The 16,525-nt window shown below is 38.9% G+C and overlaps 1 protein-coding gene across 2 annotated transcripts in view; it reads left to right on the top strand.

The window, feature by feature from the left end:
* robo3 (roundabout, axon guidance receptor, homolog 3 (Drosophila)) overlaps positions 1-16,525 on the top strand; it is an 82,294-nt gene that overhangs the window by 27,399 nt on the left and 38,370 nt on the right. For both annotated transcript variants that reach the window (XM_066651475.1, XM_066651474.1), the window contains exon 3: positions 13,870-14,027. In XM_066651475.1, the coding sequence (XP_066507572.1) occupies positions 13,870-14,027 (158 nt within the window). The remainder of the gene's footprint in view (positions 1-13,869; positions 14,028-16,525) is intronic.

Genomic DNA, 16,525 nt, shown 5'->3' with positions numbered 1-16,525 from the left:
TCCAGGCTACACGTGCCTTTTAGCATCAAGTAGGCAGTCTTGTCCCTTCCCCCACTACACACACACAAACATAACACACACAGTCTTCCTCTCCAGTCAGTAGTAGGCTGACCCAGGGCCTCCATGCTGTATGACAGCTGCATTGGGCATCAGACTTTTGCCACTGCCAGCACTGACCATAACAGTGTCCTGTTACAGGCAGAAGAGTCAAACTAACCCTTCTTCCTTTCCCAGGTGCAGCCGTAGCCTGTCAGCTCCAACACACAAATCTGCACACAGCTAATGTACAGTGGGGCACCGCTTGCTGCCAGACCTGCCACAAATCGATGAAGCTCAAAGGCCCGTCTTACCAAAAAAACAAAAAATAATACACACATTCCACAACAGGTTTCAGCTGCAGAAAAAAAAGCTGCCACACAGGCCTAATTGCACATTTTTTGCAGTGTGTGCATGGTTAAAAGCATGTTGGTGAGTGACAATGGCCATAGTCATAGGATCTGTCTCAAAACCTAGTGAGCTGTCTAACTAGAGAGCATTTTACATGTAGACCTAGACACGTAGGCTGCCCCAATTCTTAGATACCTCATTATGCTGTCTAGTAAGATATCTTAATTTGGCTGAATTTTAAGGCAGCATCGAAGCCTTCTTCAGTAGTGAAGGCAATCCCAGGATTTCACTCTTCTCCCTGAGGAAAAATAATTAAAATCATGATTAAAAACAGGAAGATTAGAATCCAGCGCACTGAAATGCTGAGGCGATGCTAGCCACTGAGGTAAGTAAACACCAGTTGCGTGCAGTGGGCAGGAACAAGCTGTGACGCAATCACTCTCTAACTAAAGTGTCTCAGTAATCTGCCTCATGAGGACAGACAGTTAGAATGCTGTCTACTTAAACAGCTGTCTACCTAGTCAGTGCCTACCTAGGCAGCTCACTAGGTTTTGGGACGGACCCATAGTAGCTAGACAGAGACACAAGCCAGAGACACATGCTCAAAAATTATTTGAGAACAGAATAACATACATTCAATTCTCAAAACTATGAAAATAATTTCCAAACTCCAAAATGTCTTTGCTCATTATTGCTACTATTTCAACTGTTCAACTATTTTCCACAATGTCGGTAGGCACGGTGGCGCAGCAGGTAGTGTTGCAGTCACGCAGCTCCAGGGACCTGGAGGTTGTGGGTTCAAGTCCCGCTCCGGGTGACTGTCTGTGAGGAGTCGGTGTGTTCTCCCCGTGTCTGCGTGGGTTTCCTCCGGGTGCTCCGATTTCCTCCCACAGTCCAAAAACACATGTAGGCTCTGGACCCACCGCGACCCTGAACTGGATAAGGGTTACAGATAATGAATGAATGTCCCGATATTGCTATTTCATTGCGCATTGTTAACTATGGGTCTGTCCCAAAACCTAGAGAGCTGTCTATGTAGAGAGTCATAGTGTGCACGCTCCCGACACTTAGAAACCTTAAAAATGCTGCCTACTGAGATATTCTAATCTGTCTGAATTTTAAGGCAGCATTGAACCCTTACTCAGCTGTGAAAGCAATCCCATGATGCAATGCAAGCACAACTCCCTTCAATTTCACTCTTCTCTCAGGGCAAAAATAATTAATATGATGATAAAAATAGGAAGAAAATGGGAAAATCCATAGCACTGATGCTGAGGCGATGCTAGCTGCAGAGGTAAGAAAACACTGACTGCATGCATTGGGTGGAAACAAGCCGTGACGCAATCACTCTCCAAATAAAGTGTCTCAATAATCTGCTTCATGAGGACAGACATCTGTTAGAACCATGCCTACTTGATGCCTAGAACCATGTTAGAAACATGCCTACTAGAAACAGCTGCCTATGGAGTTAGTGCCTACTTAGGCAGCTCATTAGGTTTGGGGACAGACCTCATGTCTCAAAAATAATACAATTAGTAGATATTTATTACAGATTACTTACTGAATATAACTGAAGCTGTTTGAGCATATGATGCAGGCACATCAAGCCATATTAGTACTGCACCATACATACATACATCTGGCCTATAGAATTAGCATTCAGTGTCCATTAACATTTGACCAGACTTTCAACCTTGAAAATACATATGGTTTTAGGCATCTTAAGTTCTCTTTAACTGTAATTACTCACACAGTACCAAATAATGTAACCAGTATCCAAATAGCAGTTAACCCTCTGGGGTTGAAGAAAGCGCCAGTGGGTCAGATACCACTATTGGCGATGTTTCTTTTAATATCTTAGCGATAACACAGCGCAGAAATACAGTGACACTCTGTGAATGTGCAGACACTGCTCTTTCAATTGCATGTTATCGCAAGACTGTACGCGATACTGTACCTCCCGAGAGAATAAGCTTGAGACACGCCTTCTCTGCCTCTCGCCGTGTCTAACTGGTGGATTCACTTGTTTTTAAGACTGTGATAAAACATGTTCTGAACATTTTGATATAAAATGTCCTTAGACCCCAAAGGGTTAAAACTATGTGACAGTATGACACTACTGGTCACCATGTCCTTACTTTTTTCATTTAAATCAGTTAATGCAAGTTTATCAGCAGTGACCTTGCACATCTTTGACCACAATGGTGAAGGTGCATACCTAGTGGAGAACAGCATTTTCATTTTTTAACCGTCCTAGCCATGTTAATGCATATTTGGTGAAAATGAATATGAAATTAACATGGACGCTTAGCATTTAAGCTACTGTCTGTAAAGCATTCTACTGCACAGCTTCCATTAAGTGTTTGTGAACAATGACTTTGCATGAAAAAACAAACAAACAAACAATAGAGCAGTCAAGTGAAACAGATTTTCTCAAGTTGAATAGTTTACATTCTGTTGCAGTTTTATGTCATTTCAGACTGTCACTTCTTTCTAGTGTCACTTTACTGGGCTTTCCAGTGGCTAAAAGCTATTCTGTAGTGTTGTTTTCTCACATAAGTGATGGTAGAGGAGATGCGATGTCTTGTCTCACAAGGCTGTTTGGAGGAGGAGGATATTGAGATGTCCCTTTGATGTGAGGCAGAGACTGCCTTATATAAGAGACGGCTCTCTCACAGCCACAGTAATTGCGTTGACACCACAAGGGAAAAACTCTTCACTGTGCTAAGAGAGGAGAAACACTGACAGCTCAAAAGGAAGCAATCACTTTAAAAACACTTTAAAATCAATTTTTTAACTAAAGATCCTGACCAGACCTCATAATAGCACTGTTTATCATTTGTCTTAAAGCATTACAGTTTCTAAATAAGCATTTAAGGATGTTTACTGTTTGGACTGTTTTCTTCATGGGTCTCATTTGTCCCTTGAGGGACACTCAGGGCCAGATGGGTGTTGGCGTGGCCTTAAGGGTCTTTGTGTTGGGTGTCCGTGTTCACCTCAGGTCAGTTTACAGATATTTACCTTTCATTCAGGAGAAGAGAATGTAATGTACCTTTAGGGAACACAAATGGACATTTACACTACTGTTGGATCTTTTAGTGACAATAATATACCTCTAGAGTACTTTTCTGAGAGTGTATGGTTATGTGCTCCTGGTATGGTTAGAAGTTGTGTATTACATACACACACACACACACACACACACACACACACACACACACACACACACACACAAACACAAAAATGTATCAGAAAATGAATCATGTTTTAAAGATCAGCTAAACATGAGCCAAAATAATTAGCATTTGGAAGAGAGTCTTCTTCCAAAGCTTATAAGCATATATTACTACTGTAAAATGTGGTTTACAAACAATATAGTGTGTAGTCCTAGTAAGCATCTTCAATCTGCTCCATCCATAAAGTACAGTCATTTAATTGGAACCCCAACAAACTGTGACTAATGATATTACATCAGAAGTTTGATAAATATGACACTGCTCTGAGACAGAGTGGGGGTTGGTTAGTTGTAGGCAGGACAAGCCTTCTTTTAAAAACACAGAGGAAGGTTGGGTGACCAGCAGTGAGGCACTTAGTCCTCCATATGTTCACATGCTCCTGTAATTATTGACTCTATTGATCACTGGTCTATTAGATTCCTTCCTTTCAAGCATCTGCCACCTGTTCACCTTCATCAATTATCAAAGGTTATGTCTTAATCTTAGTCTTCAAATTCGTGTTGGTAATATTCAATAAACTGGAAAGTACAAATTAAATATTATTGTTAGAAAATCTTGGTAATGGCATAATCATTCTACTACATGGCATTGTCTAATTAGATTTTACAGCTGAACTCATACGAGTTTATGAACAATAAACACTGGCTGTGTCAGACCCTTTAGCACCGGAGGCTGAGCTCTATATGCACGGCAATTGAAATTCTCACCACAGCGGCAGTCTCTCCACATTTAATATCTTGTAGTCTTGTGGATTAGAGCTTGTAATACTGAAATTGGCATGCTTCATGATTCTCATGACCTGGGTTTAATAAGATTAATATTTTGCTGTTATCATATGCAAAGATTGTGACCTACGTCTGGCCCAATGAAGCCCTCTCGATGCTGTGTGCGTGTGTATGTCTATGCATGTATTAGTCTGTGTGTCTATGACAGATTGTTTCAAGGGAGCTTGAGATGGAAAAGGACAGATTGACAGATGACCGACTCAAATGCCGGCAACAGGAGCTGAAACGTAAACCTTTCATCTGGGCGAGAGAGCCATTTGTCATTGCCCACTTCCGTACTAATATTTATTCATGAGTTCTGAAAACGTCTGAAGCTTTTGCAGGAAAAATACAAATGTTCTGGTCTGTTTGATCTTGATGATAAGCCTTTTAATTAACAGTGGCCAACTGCTTATCCAGTACCTGTATCTCACTCTGCATTTTATCGTAAAGCTATAATGTTTACAGGACAGGAAATCTGTGCTTGTGCAGAAGGCTAAAAAGCACACTATAGTGATAATATCACAAAATGTCTGATTCACACTATTAGTTGGGCTCTCAAAATGTTTGGTTTCCGTACAAGCTTAATGTTCCTGTAGGTTTGAGTGGAACTAGTGGGACTGTGCATTTTTTGTTCTTATTTCTCTTCTCTTATTTCTATCATATATGTTTTATGTGATTGCGCTACGATTGAAGATTCTTAGATGAAGGGCTGGTACAATATGAATGAATCACCTTTTAATGTAATCTGAGCAGATCTTTTTAACAGAAAAGGTTTTGTCTCTTGTATTCTGCCTTAGCCCAAAACAAACTGTCAGGGTTGTTTTTTGAGTTGGAAGGCACAAATGAACTATGAAAAAGAAAATGTTTTTTTTAATGCGGTTTTAATAAAACTTGATTATGGCTTTTATCATGTCTCACAATAATTTTAAACTCAGATTCTAACAAAGGGCATCACATTTGTGTGTATAATTTTTTCCTACATTATTGGTTAATAGGGTGGCATAGGGGTGCAACAGCTCCAGGAGCCCTGCTCGTGGTGACTGTTTGTGAGGAGTTCTGTGTGTTCTCCCTGTGTCCATGTGGGTTTCCTCTGGGTACATTTGTTTCCTCCCACCGCCCAAAAACATGCGTTGGTAGGTGGATTGAGTACTCAAAAGCATCCCTACGTGTGAGTGAATGTGTGAGTGTGTGTCGCCCTGCGAAGGACTGGCGCCCCCTCCAGGGTGTGTTCCCGCCTTGTGCCCAGTGGTTCTGGGTAGGCTATGGATCCACCACGACCCTGAACTGGAAAAGTGCTTACAGACAATTAATTAATGAATAAATTACTGGTTAATATTATCAGGTGATATATGTATCAGGCTTTAATGAAAACAGATTTAAAATGTAAAGAGAGAGATTGCTGTTCATGTTTGTCTCTCATAAGTAACAACATATCAATCAGATATGCAGGCTGCACAGTGCTGTTTAGTGCATTGTATGCTTTCATTAGCTGCTGGCTATTCAAGGCCTGTAGCTCCAGTGAAAAACTAAACTTTGGACATTAGATCAAGATTAACTAGTGGAAAATAGTTTCAACTGTATTTTTTTTGCCAGACTTTCAATTTAAATGCGGGCATGGGGTGTGTGGTCTCTGAAATGCAAACTAGCTGTAGGCGCTCTGTGCTAAAGAAGACTTCAAATGTGCCCTGACCTGCTGCACTTCTTCTGATTGATTTTAGCAATCTTTTTCTCCTGCCACAGAGTCAATCAAACAAATAGACTCATTTTGAAACAGGCAACCACCCTGGGTTAATGGGAAGGGCCTCTGAGTGAATCACACTGGGTGGGGTTTTTTAGGCTTTTCTTATACCACTGTAGGTCCAACTTAAAAATGAATGAAGGATTGGGGATGAAGAATTGATTTTGCGAGGAGGGAAAGGTTGAGAGTCGAGGGATTCATTAGCGATGCCCGTCAGAATGCAGTCGTGGTGGGCTGGAGGAGGGGTAATTGAAGTGGACTGCTGCACTCGCGGGTAGGATTACACTGGCTTTATTGTGAGGACGGAGGGAGACAGAGAAAGAGCGAAAGTGAGAGAGGGAGTGAGAGATAGGCAGAGGGCACTTCCCCTGAGGCTGGCACTTGAAGGTCGAGGGTCACAGGTTTAATCCACATCCCTTAGGGTTTTATGGGTAATTGGCGGAGCCTAATTAAGCTCCAGGGAGTCTGTGTTGGTCAGAGCAGATGGGATAGACCCAGTTCAGAGAAATGACACCTTTCATCTTTTTAACTGAAATACAGCTGGAAAGGAGAATTCCTAATGTGTCAGAGTTTAATCATCAGGTGATACACCTCTTGATTTGTTCTGGATTGTGTCAGGTTCAAACACCTTGCTTTCTTTAACAGAACATTTCCTGAGGTTACTCCAGGTTGGGTTTAATTTCCTCATTTTTTTTCTACTTTTAGAGTAAAGTTGAAATAAAAAAAGGAACTTGTTTATTTTGTTAATTTCATGTTGAATCTAACAATTTCTACTTTTGACACATTAGAGTCTTTAAAGTGAATTTCACTGCCGCGTTTGTGCATGCAAACCAAGTGAAGTAAAACAGTGGAATTTGGACAGATGTTGGTCAGAACATGTTGGTTTTTTTTTTTCATTCATTCTCTGTAACCTCTACAACCTGAAATAAACCAGTTGGTTCCATGCCTTCACAGAATCATTGGGCGCACGCCAAGAACACACACTATACAGGGAACCAGTCCATCACAGGGCATGACCTACACACACACACACACACACACACACACACACAGGGTCACTAACACACTAACAGCTGTGAACAATTACCCATAGCAAGTTGAATTCCCAACATGTGTTTTAGGACAGTGGGGGGTAACCGAGGCACCTGGAGGAAACCCCCTCTGACACAGGGAGAATGCAGAGGTGTTCAAACCGAGGACCTCAGGACCCTGGAGCTATATGGCAGCGACTGTCAGTCTCTCTATGTTCACTTATGGTAGCTGAAAATTTACAGATAATTGCCCGTTTGAAATGGTCATAAGGCTAAGATTAAATGTTATATAGAAGAATATGTGTATGTATTTTTGTTGTAGCATATTAACTCTTAGAATATATTGAAGTAAATATTACATTTCCCATTTCCTATCACCCAAATGGATTCAGGAGTTAAATAAAGAAGACACCCCAAAAGTTAACTCTAGACCCCATAAGTTCAGTTGTCCAACCTCTTTATTAGAATACACACACACACACACACACACACACAAGCAAAGAAAAAATATCACATTTATCTCTCTCCCTCTTTCTGCCAAGCTGACATTGTAGCATATTAGCTCAGAAATTCAGCCCTAATTTAAGTATCTCCTCCCCAACAAAAATACAGGCACACAAACGCACATACGTGCATACATATACACACACACACGCCAATATCCACATGCACACACAGATATCCTTTTATTTCCACTAACACAGAACTGAAAGAATCAGGCATAGAACCTTTATGACCTGTTGATGACTTCTGCATGCAGCCAATTCTGTTTTTCAGTTTGGAATACATTGAGCATTTGTTGGTAGATACAGCCTTCATTTTAAAACACAGTTGTTCTAGCCATTACAGGGATGTCTGCGAGTCAGACTGCTTCATTAGACCATAATGTAACGTTTGCGTCGAACTGGAGTGGCATTCTTTTCTAACTGAGAATTGCTACATAATAAGCAGAACATCACAGTGCTACTACTACTACACATTCTCTAGGCCAATATCTACATAAGTTGTGTGAGCTAGCAGTGTGTTTTTCTGCTCGTGTTTAGAAAAATATGCAATTATAGTGTTTTCTTTAACAATACAAAAGTTTTGGGACACCACTACACTATGACATGTCCACTACACTTAGTGTCACTGCCCTTTGGGGTCCTGGGTTTAATACAAGCATATATAAAATAAAATATCTGGTGCATCAGGTGAAAATTCCTAAATTAAAAAAAAGAACTGTAATTTCTCTAGAATTCCTACATCATTTAATAATAATAAGTATGGTAGGCGAAAAATTCTTTCCAATCTTGCATTGACCTATTTGACATTTCTCTCATGAAATGTGGCATAAAGTAATGAGCAATGACTTATTTATGCTTGCAAAAATGTTCCTTTTATATCTTTCATGGTCACCTGCTTATAGTGAAATGCTTCAAAACAGTGTGAAATTAATTCTCTATAAACATTTCTCACTTGTTTTGCCCATCACAACTTTCATGGAGTGTGTTACATTCGTCATATTCAAAATGTGTTTATATTTACTAAATACAATCATGTTGTTCAGTGAAAACCCTGGAAATCTTTTCTTTGTACTTTTGTTGGTTATATAAATATTCAAGAAATCAATAAAAAAACACATTCTTCTATTTTTTAATCACATTTTACAAAATTTTTAAGAGATTTAAAAGATTTTTTTTATTGATTTCTTGAATATTTATATAACTTTACTAGAAATGCGGTTTGAATTTTTTTAATTAAATAATTGTTTCAGCTGTAATTACAGTCCTTGCCACACTTATATGTCTGTAATATATTGGTACAGCAATTTCAAACCCTTTGACTTTTAACCTACTTCATCTCAATCCACTGAAGCTTCTGTAAAATATATAAATTCCTCATATATCTCACTATTCATATCTATATGTCTATATTTAATGAGGTAAAGCCTAAGTCTTCTTAAGTTTAAATTGTTCTTGATTAATCAAAAACAAAAAAATAATACACACATACACTGAACAACTGAAGAGGAACTCAACCTTGCTGATCACACTGCAGTCTCTTAAAGATTTATGACCAACAGCAGCCTTGTGGGAAACCCTCATTTTGCTGACTCAAGCAACGAGCAGGACACCTACTCCACAATTCTACAATTCATAGTTGTAATCTAAAGAATTTCTAAAATTTAGTTAATACATGTAACAAACATTTGCACAGCTCAACATTAAGATTGAAGGCCATCATTGGCTTCGTGATTGATTAATTCTCTTGAACTGAAATAAAGCACAAAGAACATATTTCCAGTGTTTTCACTGAACAACTTGATTATATTTTGTAAATGTAAACACAATAAAGAGTGGATGCCTGCAACACACCAAAATGTTTGTGACATATGCGTGTTTACCATTGTTTTACATTACTTTTCCTTTTAATTACACTATTTAATCATTTGGGAAATGAGGATACTAATTGTTAAAGTTTTGCAAATTGAATTTTTGTGCATTCTTGCTTTATAAAATGGAGACAGATCTGGACTGTAGGCAGGTCACTGAAGCACATGCAGTCTGTGTTTATGAAGCCATGTTGTTGTAATGTGTACAGAATGGGCTTTGGCATATTCTTGCTGAAATAACCATAGACTTCCCAGGAAAACATGTCTTAGTGGCAACACAGCACACATTTCTACAGTTTTTTAGACCATCTGAGCTGAGCTTTCAGACTAAACAACTCATTAGCAGCTTCATATGTTGTGGTGGTGTGTTGTTGTGTGTTGAACTGGTACATGTGGTCAGACACAGCAGTGCTGCAGACGTTTTTAAACACCGTGAATACACACTGACCACTACATTTGATTCAACTACTTTGTTGCTCCAGCTTGTACTCGGCAAAGTCAGAGATAGTAGTCCATCATTTGCTGCAGTTTTTGTTAGTTTTTATTAAAACCTTCAACGAATGTTGCCAAAAATGACGCTGGACACAGGACACATAGGTTCACTATTCTCGTCCAGCAGTGACAATGAGGCGTGTAAAAACTCCAGTAGTGCTTCTGTGTCTGATCCACTCATACCAGTGCAACATACTACCAGTATGTGAGCATCTCTGCAGAGCTGAGAAATCCAAGACACACATCAGTAGAGATCCTGAACATTGGGTTCATTGAGTATGCAGATCAACAGATGGGTTAAATTCTGTAACTGTAAACAACAGAATTCACCTATAGAAGAAGAAGACTTGTGGAGTTGAGAATGAGTGCAGAAACAAGGAGTTAATTTGAATATTTTGGCTGTTTATAGAGAGAATAAATTAGGGCTGCACATTATATGCAAGTTCTGTCTTCCAGTTCTGTTCTACACACAGTGACTGTGTGCATTTTAGTAGATTAAAAATTCCATTTGCTCTGCCAGCTAATGCGTAAGTACATGTTATACAAATGGTTGGTATGCATGTGAAAAGTTAAGACAAATTGGGTGTTGGTACTTTCATGTAAGCAGGTTTATACGGTGACATATTTGTACTTATCTCCAACCTGTCTACATTTGATTAACTACAACAGCATCGTGTGTGGTAGTGTAGGATTTTATATGGTGATATTCCACATTATGCAGAGAAACTGAACGCCAGCCTACATTTATTAGGTTGAGAGGGATTTTTGTTATTTCTTTATCTTTATTTTTAGTTTTGTGCATTTTATCAGATTTTCCAGAATGTAAAACCTTTTTTAATTTATGTTATATATATATATATATATATTACATTGATTGACCTCAAAACAAATGGCAAAGAAGGAATAGCAGACTTGAGACAGCTAATACAGAAGATGATTTAATATGTAATTGTCTGTATTTTTCAGGTACCTACAGCCATTTTCAAAACCTTCACTCACTCCTATCTTTCTGCGTTCTGAGTGGAGTGGATGGGTCTATTTCGGCACATGCATTTATTGCTGTAGAACTGGATATTGGCATTTGGAGTGAGGGGCAGTGGTTTGGTGTTGCATTGGACCTGGTCCAGTGCAATATCGAAAAAAGCCCTTCTCTTCATAAAGTCTATCCTCGCACAATCCCTTAGCGGCACTAGCTCAGGGGCACAGACTGATTGGAAACGTGCAGGCCAAAATAGTGATTGAGCAGAGAGCAGGGGAGGGAGAGATAGACCTGCTCAGATTAAAGGAATGGAAGTGCTACTGCAGACGAATCTGATAAATGGTAGTAGAATGGAAATGCTGATTGAGAGTCCAGCTGATGGCATCAGCCCTGAAGATCTGCTAAGGTCAATTGAAGGATTTTTGGTCTGGACGCATTACTTCTGTTGTGTTGAGCTGGTTGTGTGTGTGGGTTTGTGTTTTTGTAGGTGCAGGGTGTGAATTATACAATGACAAAGTCATTAATGATAAATCCATTACACCAGTTAATGTGTCACATAGCACACAACAACCTTTGTAGTCAGGGGTCACCAACAATATATTACAGAGCAAAATCACACAATGCTATTGGTTACTACCATACAAAATTTAGGCCTGTATCTGACATTAACATTGACATCTAACATTAAAGGCATAGACCACCCAAGCAGTTTTCTTGCCCTGAAAATGAAATCCATATTATTCCTTTTCCAAGGAACCATGTATTAATTAATTCTGAATAAATGGGAATAATGTCACTGAATGTCACTTTTGTCCTGTCTCATCCATTCATACTGGGACCAATACAGCACCTACAGTTTGAAATGTTAAGGGAAGAGTAGTGGAATGCCTTTATATAGAAGCTTGGCTATTGTTAGTCTCCAAAGTAAACTCTCTTTTAGTGAATCACATTGAGTGAAACTATTTTTTTAAAGCATTTTAACAAAAGTGCCTCTGCCATGTACTTCAAGTTTATATGTCAATGTATTGATTCACTCCTGTAATATTTAATAATAATAATATTCCTGTAGTACTACTCACAGGAGCAACTTATACCTCACTACTACAGCCACTAGATTATGAAGTTTTTAGGTTCATGTTCCAATGTTCCACCTTAAAATGGTGCATACATTACATGTTGACCTGTAGTAGATGTCAGGTTCTTGATGAGTTTTATACATTTCTGCTTATGTTGTGCAGAAAATACAAACAGTCCACATAACACCACCCACCTTAAAAGCTGACAGAGTTACGTTCAAAGCACCTAAAATCTTTAGCCTGAAACCTGTGTGTCGCCACTGCAGCATTTAAGGTGGAATTGTAAAGTTGAACAATGTAACACCTTTATGTGAGTGATTTCCTGAAGGCAATAAAGTTTTTTTAAAAAAAAAGCTACATAGCTACTTACAGGTAAAGCCTTCTCTGGCTTGTGCAGGTGCTACCTTAATGAGGTGATCCACGTGACAATAATATGCGTGAGGTAGGCAGAGGAGAAACTTAACAAGGAATGGTATGGTCCAGTGTAGGGGTGTTTGAAATTGTATTTCAAGATTCTTCCAGGCATGGATATTGTAAATCTATCATAATATTTAACATTATAGGTAAGAAGGATATAGAAACTTTTTGACACCCCCCCCCCCCAAACTATTGTTTTACCCTCATTTGGGGGGTGGGAGGTGGGGGGGTTCAAGTCTTAATTAGGGGGTAAATCCCCCCTGTAATTTTAAACCTGTGTAGTTGTATATGTGTGTGTGTGTGTGTGTGTGTTTTCTGTGTTGGTATGTGTCTCCCTGCTGAGTATATGTGTTTACTGTATGTGAGGGCAAAATGATCTGTACATTACTGTATATGTAAGCATTCTGACTATTTATGTCTGTGTCTGTGGAAGTAAAGTAAATATTTCCTATTTGTTTGGAGCAGCATTTCTTTTACCGGGTTCTAGTTTATTCAATTATTCATGGCCATTGTGGCAGAAGGGAAGTAGTTAATTTATTTATGAGTCAGAGGGGGGACAGAGAGTAAATTGAGACCAAAGGGAAAGAGAGTGGGGCACAAATGCTCCAACCAATGATAAAGACCAGCTTCATAATTAGACTCACGGAAATGCACATTAAGGGGCCAACACTTTGGAAGCAACAGTGACTTTGGAAAACATATGACATAAATAGACATTAAATATACATGAATGTGCAATTTTTCAATACATATCAGGCAATAATACATTTTCTAATATGTAATTTGTGTTAACATAAGACGAAGAGATTTGATTTGATTATTTTGCTCCTATTGTGTGTCCTATTGTGTCTGTACAATCATACAGATGTTTTCTAAAACTTGCATCAGATATGTTATATTATTTATGTGATAAAATAGCACTATAATACTCACTACTTTGGGTTTTTTAAATATGTTAGAATAAGTATATCACTATTAACCAATAAAGTATTTATGACATCTATAAAATATCAATAAAATATTTGTTTCATGACATTGAGCGACTTAATTTTTAATTACCTTGGTTGTAAAAATCTCTGTTCCATACGTTAGATTTTTAGAGTACCTTAGACAATCCCAACAACATAAAACCACCTTTAAAAACTATGAAATAAACTAAGAAATGTGCAAGCAGACAGACAAACCTACAGGGAAACAGGACCAGCAACTAAATGGAAGTGTATAATATGAACATTTATAAATTGTGTTGGCATGCTTTCATATTTCAGACCACAATACCATTACAGCGTTATTCACCATTTGTTCTGTTTTATTGTTTTGAATTGCACAGTTTTAGGCTTGACATATATTCATGTGCTCTCTCTTCTTACAGTCCTGCGGGATGATTTTCGGCAGACTCCAAGTGATGTGGTTGTAGCTGCAGGTGAGCCAGCTGTTATGGAGTGCATCCCTCCACGTGGCCACCCGGAGCCCACCATCTCATGGAAGAGGAACAACGTGAAAGTCAATGACAAGGACGAAAGGATAACCGTAAGTCTTTCTTTCTCTCACTTCTCATTCTCTCATTCATTCTCCTCTATCAGCCCCTCTCTCTGTTGCTCTCTCTCTCTCTCTCTCACACACACACACACTCTCTCTCACTCCCACTCTATCCACCGCAATCTTTCAATCCTACCATCCACTCATTCCTGAACTCTTTCAAATGAGTGTGTTGCTGCTCTCTCGTTTCTTATATTTTTAACTCTCTCTCTCTCTCTCTCTCTCTCTCTCTCTCTCTCTCTTTTATTTCCTTATTTTTTTTACTGCCTCTTTGTCGTATCGAGGCCCACTCAGATTTTCATAGCCCATAACACTTGTGCAAGCCACTCATCTAAATGGACTTTGACAGTGTATACCAAATACATCAGTGGGAACGCTCTCTCTGTGTCAAGCGTTGCATAAACAGCCACGTTAGTCTCCCTCTGTGGGCTGAAGTACCCTGGCATGCAAAGCATGCTCTGCTGATGGCGGTGCACAAGTTTTGCTTTAATAACAGACATAGGGATGGAGGAAATGTTCTGTGAAATACTCCTTGCACTAGGGGCATATGTGAACACACTTTGCTTTGGCCTATACTGATATCAATGTGATATGCATTCCATACTGTACTGTAGTCCATATATACAAAGCCCCCAACAGTGGTTGTCAAATACTGGAATATTTCGCATATTCTTCTGGATATTATTTAAAAATTTCTTTAACCAAGGTAGTCACATTGGAAAAAAAGTAAAGCTAGCATCACATAAACACCCTAAATATCGTAACTACACACTAATAGATTGCTTCTGTCCAAACAATATATATATCGATATCCATCCATCCATTATCTGTAACCGCTTATCCAATTTTAGGGTCGTGGGGGGTCCAGAGCCTACCTGGAATCATTGGGCGCGAGGCTGGAATACACCCTGGAGGGGGCGCCAGTCCTTCACAGGGCAACACAGACACACACAATATATCGATATGTAAAAATATTTAAATCCAAGTAATTTTGAAGCATTTCTATTGGCCTATTTTTCATTACATTTGTCATGTGAAGGAAAGCTGCTATGTTTTAATCATGTAGTAAGCTACAAATCCACAAACATGGATATGCATGTTTTTACTTGGACAGTGAGAATATGGATATATCACTAGGATTTTCTTTAAATTTATTCAAAGATATAAACTGCTGTAGTCTAAAATGTTTCTGAAGATCATTTTATATGAAAGGTCTTTCCAAATTCAGACTGAACTATAGGAATGTCCAATTTTATGTAGGTACTGGAAACTAATTTATACAGAGATATGTTTGTTTAATAAAATCTGACAATTAGGGATGTCCTGATCAAGTTTTTTAGCCCCCAGATCCCGATCTCAGTCTTTTAATATTGAGTATCAGCTGCTACCGAGTCCCGATCTGATCTTAGAATCTTAGAATTTCCTAGATAGCTACACAGTGCACACTTAAAGTAAATCATAGTTATTAAAATCAGCCCAGTGTATCTGCTTGACACTGAATATATTGCATTAAGAAAGAAATTGCCTGCATCCAAGCTGCTGCCTATTTTTTTATAACGAAGCAAACAAATTGTGTTTCATTTAATATTATTTTAAATCGTATACGAAATCATCTAATGTTACTTTTATATATATAAAGAATTAATTTGATTCTAAAAGTCAGTCAGCTTTATTGTCAACACAGATGCTTTGAAGGAGAAATGAAAAGTAGTCTCTTTAAGACACCCTGCTAAAATAGTTTTTCAGCACTGACCCGATTCTATCAGCACAGCCACAAAACAAACCCCTGTAGGCGGCACTGTGACTCCATTGGCAGCAACACTAAATGATAGACAGCTAACTCTGGACGCTGACTGGCTTAATAAAAGTGACGACCAACGAGAAGCGCATTGTCTGTTTAGATGTCGTGGAGTATCTGCACCACATCCGGCTGAGGGAGAGCAGTGTGTCTCAAATGACAAATCATGGTCTTAACAGTCTCTCCTCAAAAATACGGGATAAAAAAAAAGTCCCGTATGGGTCCAAAACACAACCCGGCATTTAGTTTCCAAATACTGGACGATTGGCAAATCTAATCACGCCCCCTCATGCTTGAGCTCTGAATCTGACTGGGAATGTGCATTTGTGTGGAAAAGTCAGATAGAAGTGTGTCCACTACGGTGGCCAGCAGAGTCAGATCACAACATTTAAAAAAAGCGTGCTAGAGGAAGAGGAAGGAGTGTGAGCTTGCCGCCTAGAGGAAACTGAGGATTGGACTTAAAATTGAGCTAAATAAATCCAATAGAGATCAGTAAAATAATGCAGTGATCTGCCCCATACAGATTTTTGAGATTGGATCGGGACATCCCTGTAGGTATGGTATAAGTATGAAAGAAGCTGACCATAAATTGCTTTATACACAAAATAACCGAGTGGGACCCAACCAGTCATTTCATAGAGTTTGCAGTAATGAGTTAAATAACTGGAATGCAGACTGCAGTCAGGTAAGT

Source organism: Hoplias malabaricus, chromosome 18, assembly GCF_029633855.1.
Source record: "Hoplias malabaricus isolate fHopMal1 chromosome 18, fHopMal1.hap1, whole genome shotgun sequence".
NCBI classification, from domain to species: Eukaryota; Metazoa; Chordata; class Actinopteri; order Characiformes; family Erythrinidae; genus Hoplias; species Hoplias malabaricus.
The sequence above is the reverse complement of the archived record's forward strand: the minus strand, read 5'-3'. Positions and strand labels throughout refer to the sequence as shown.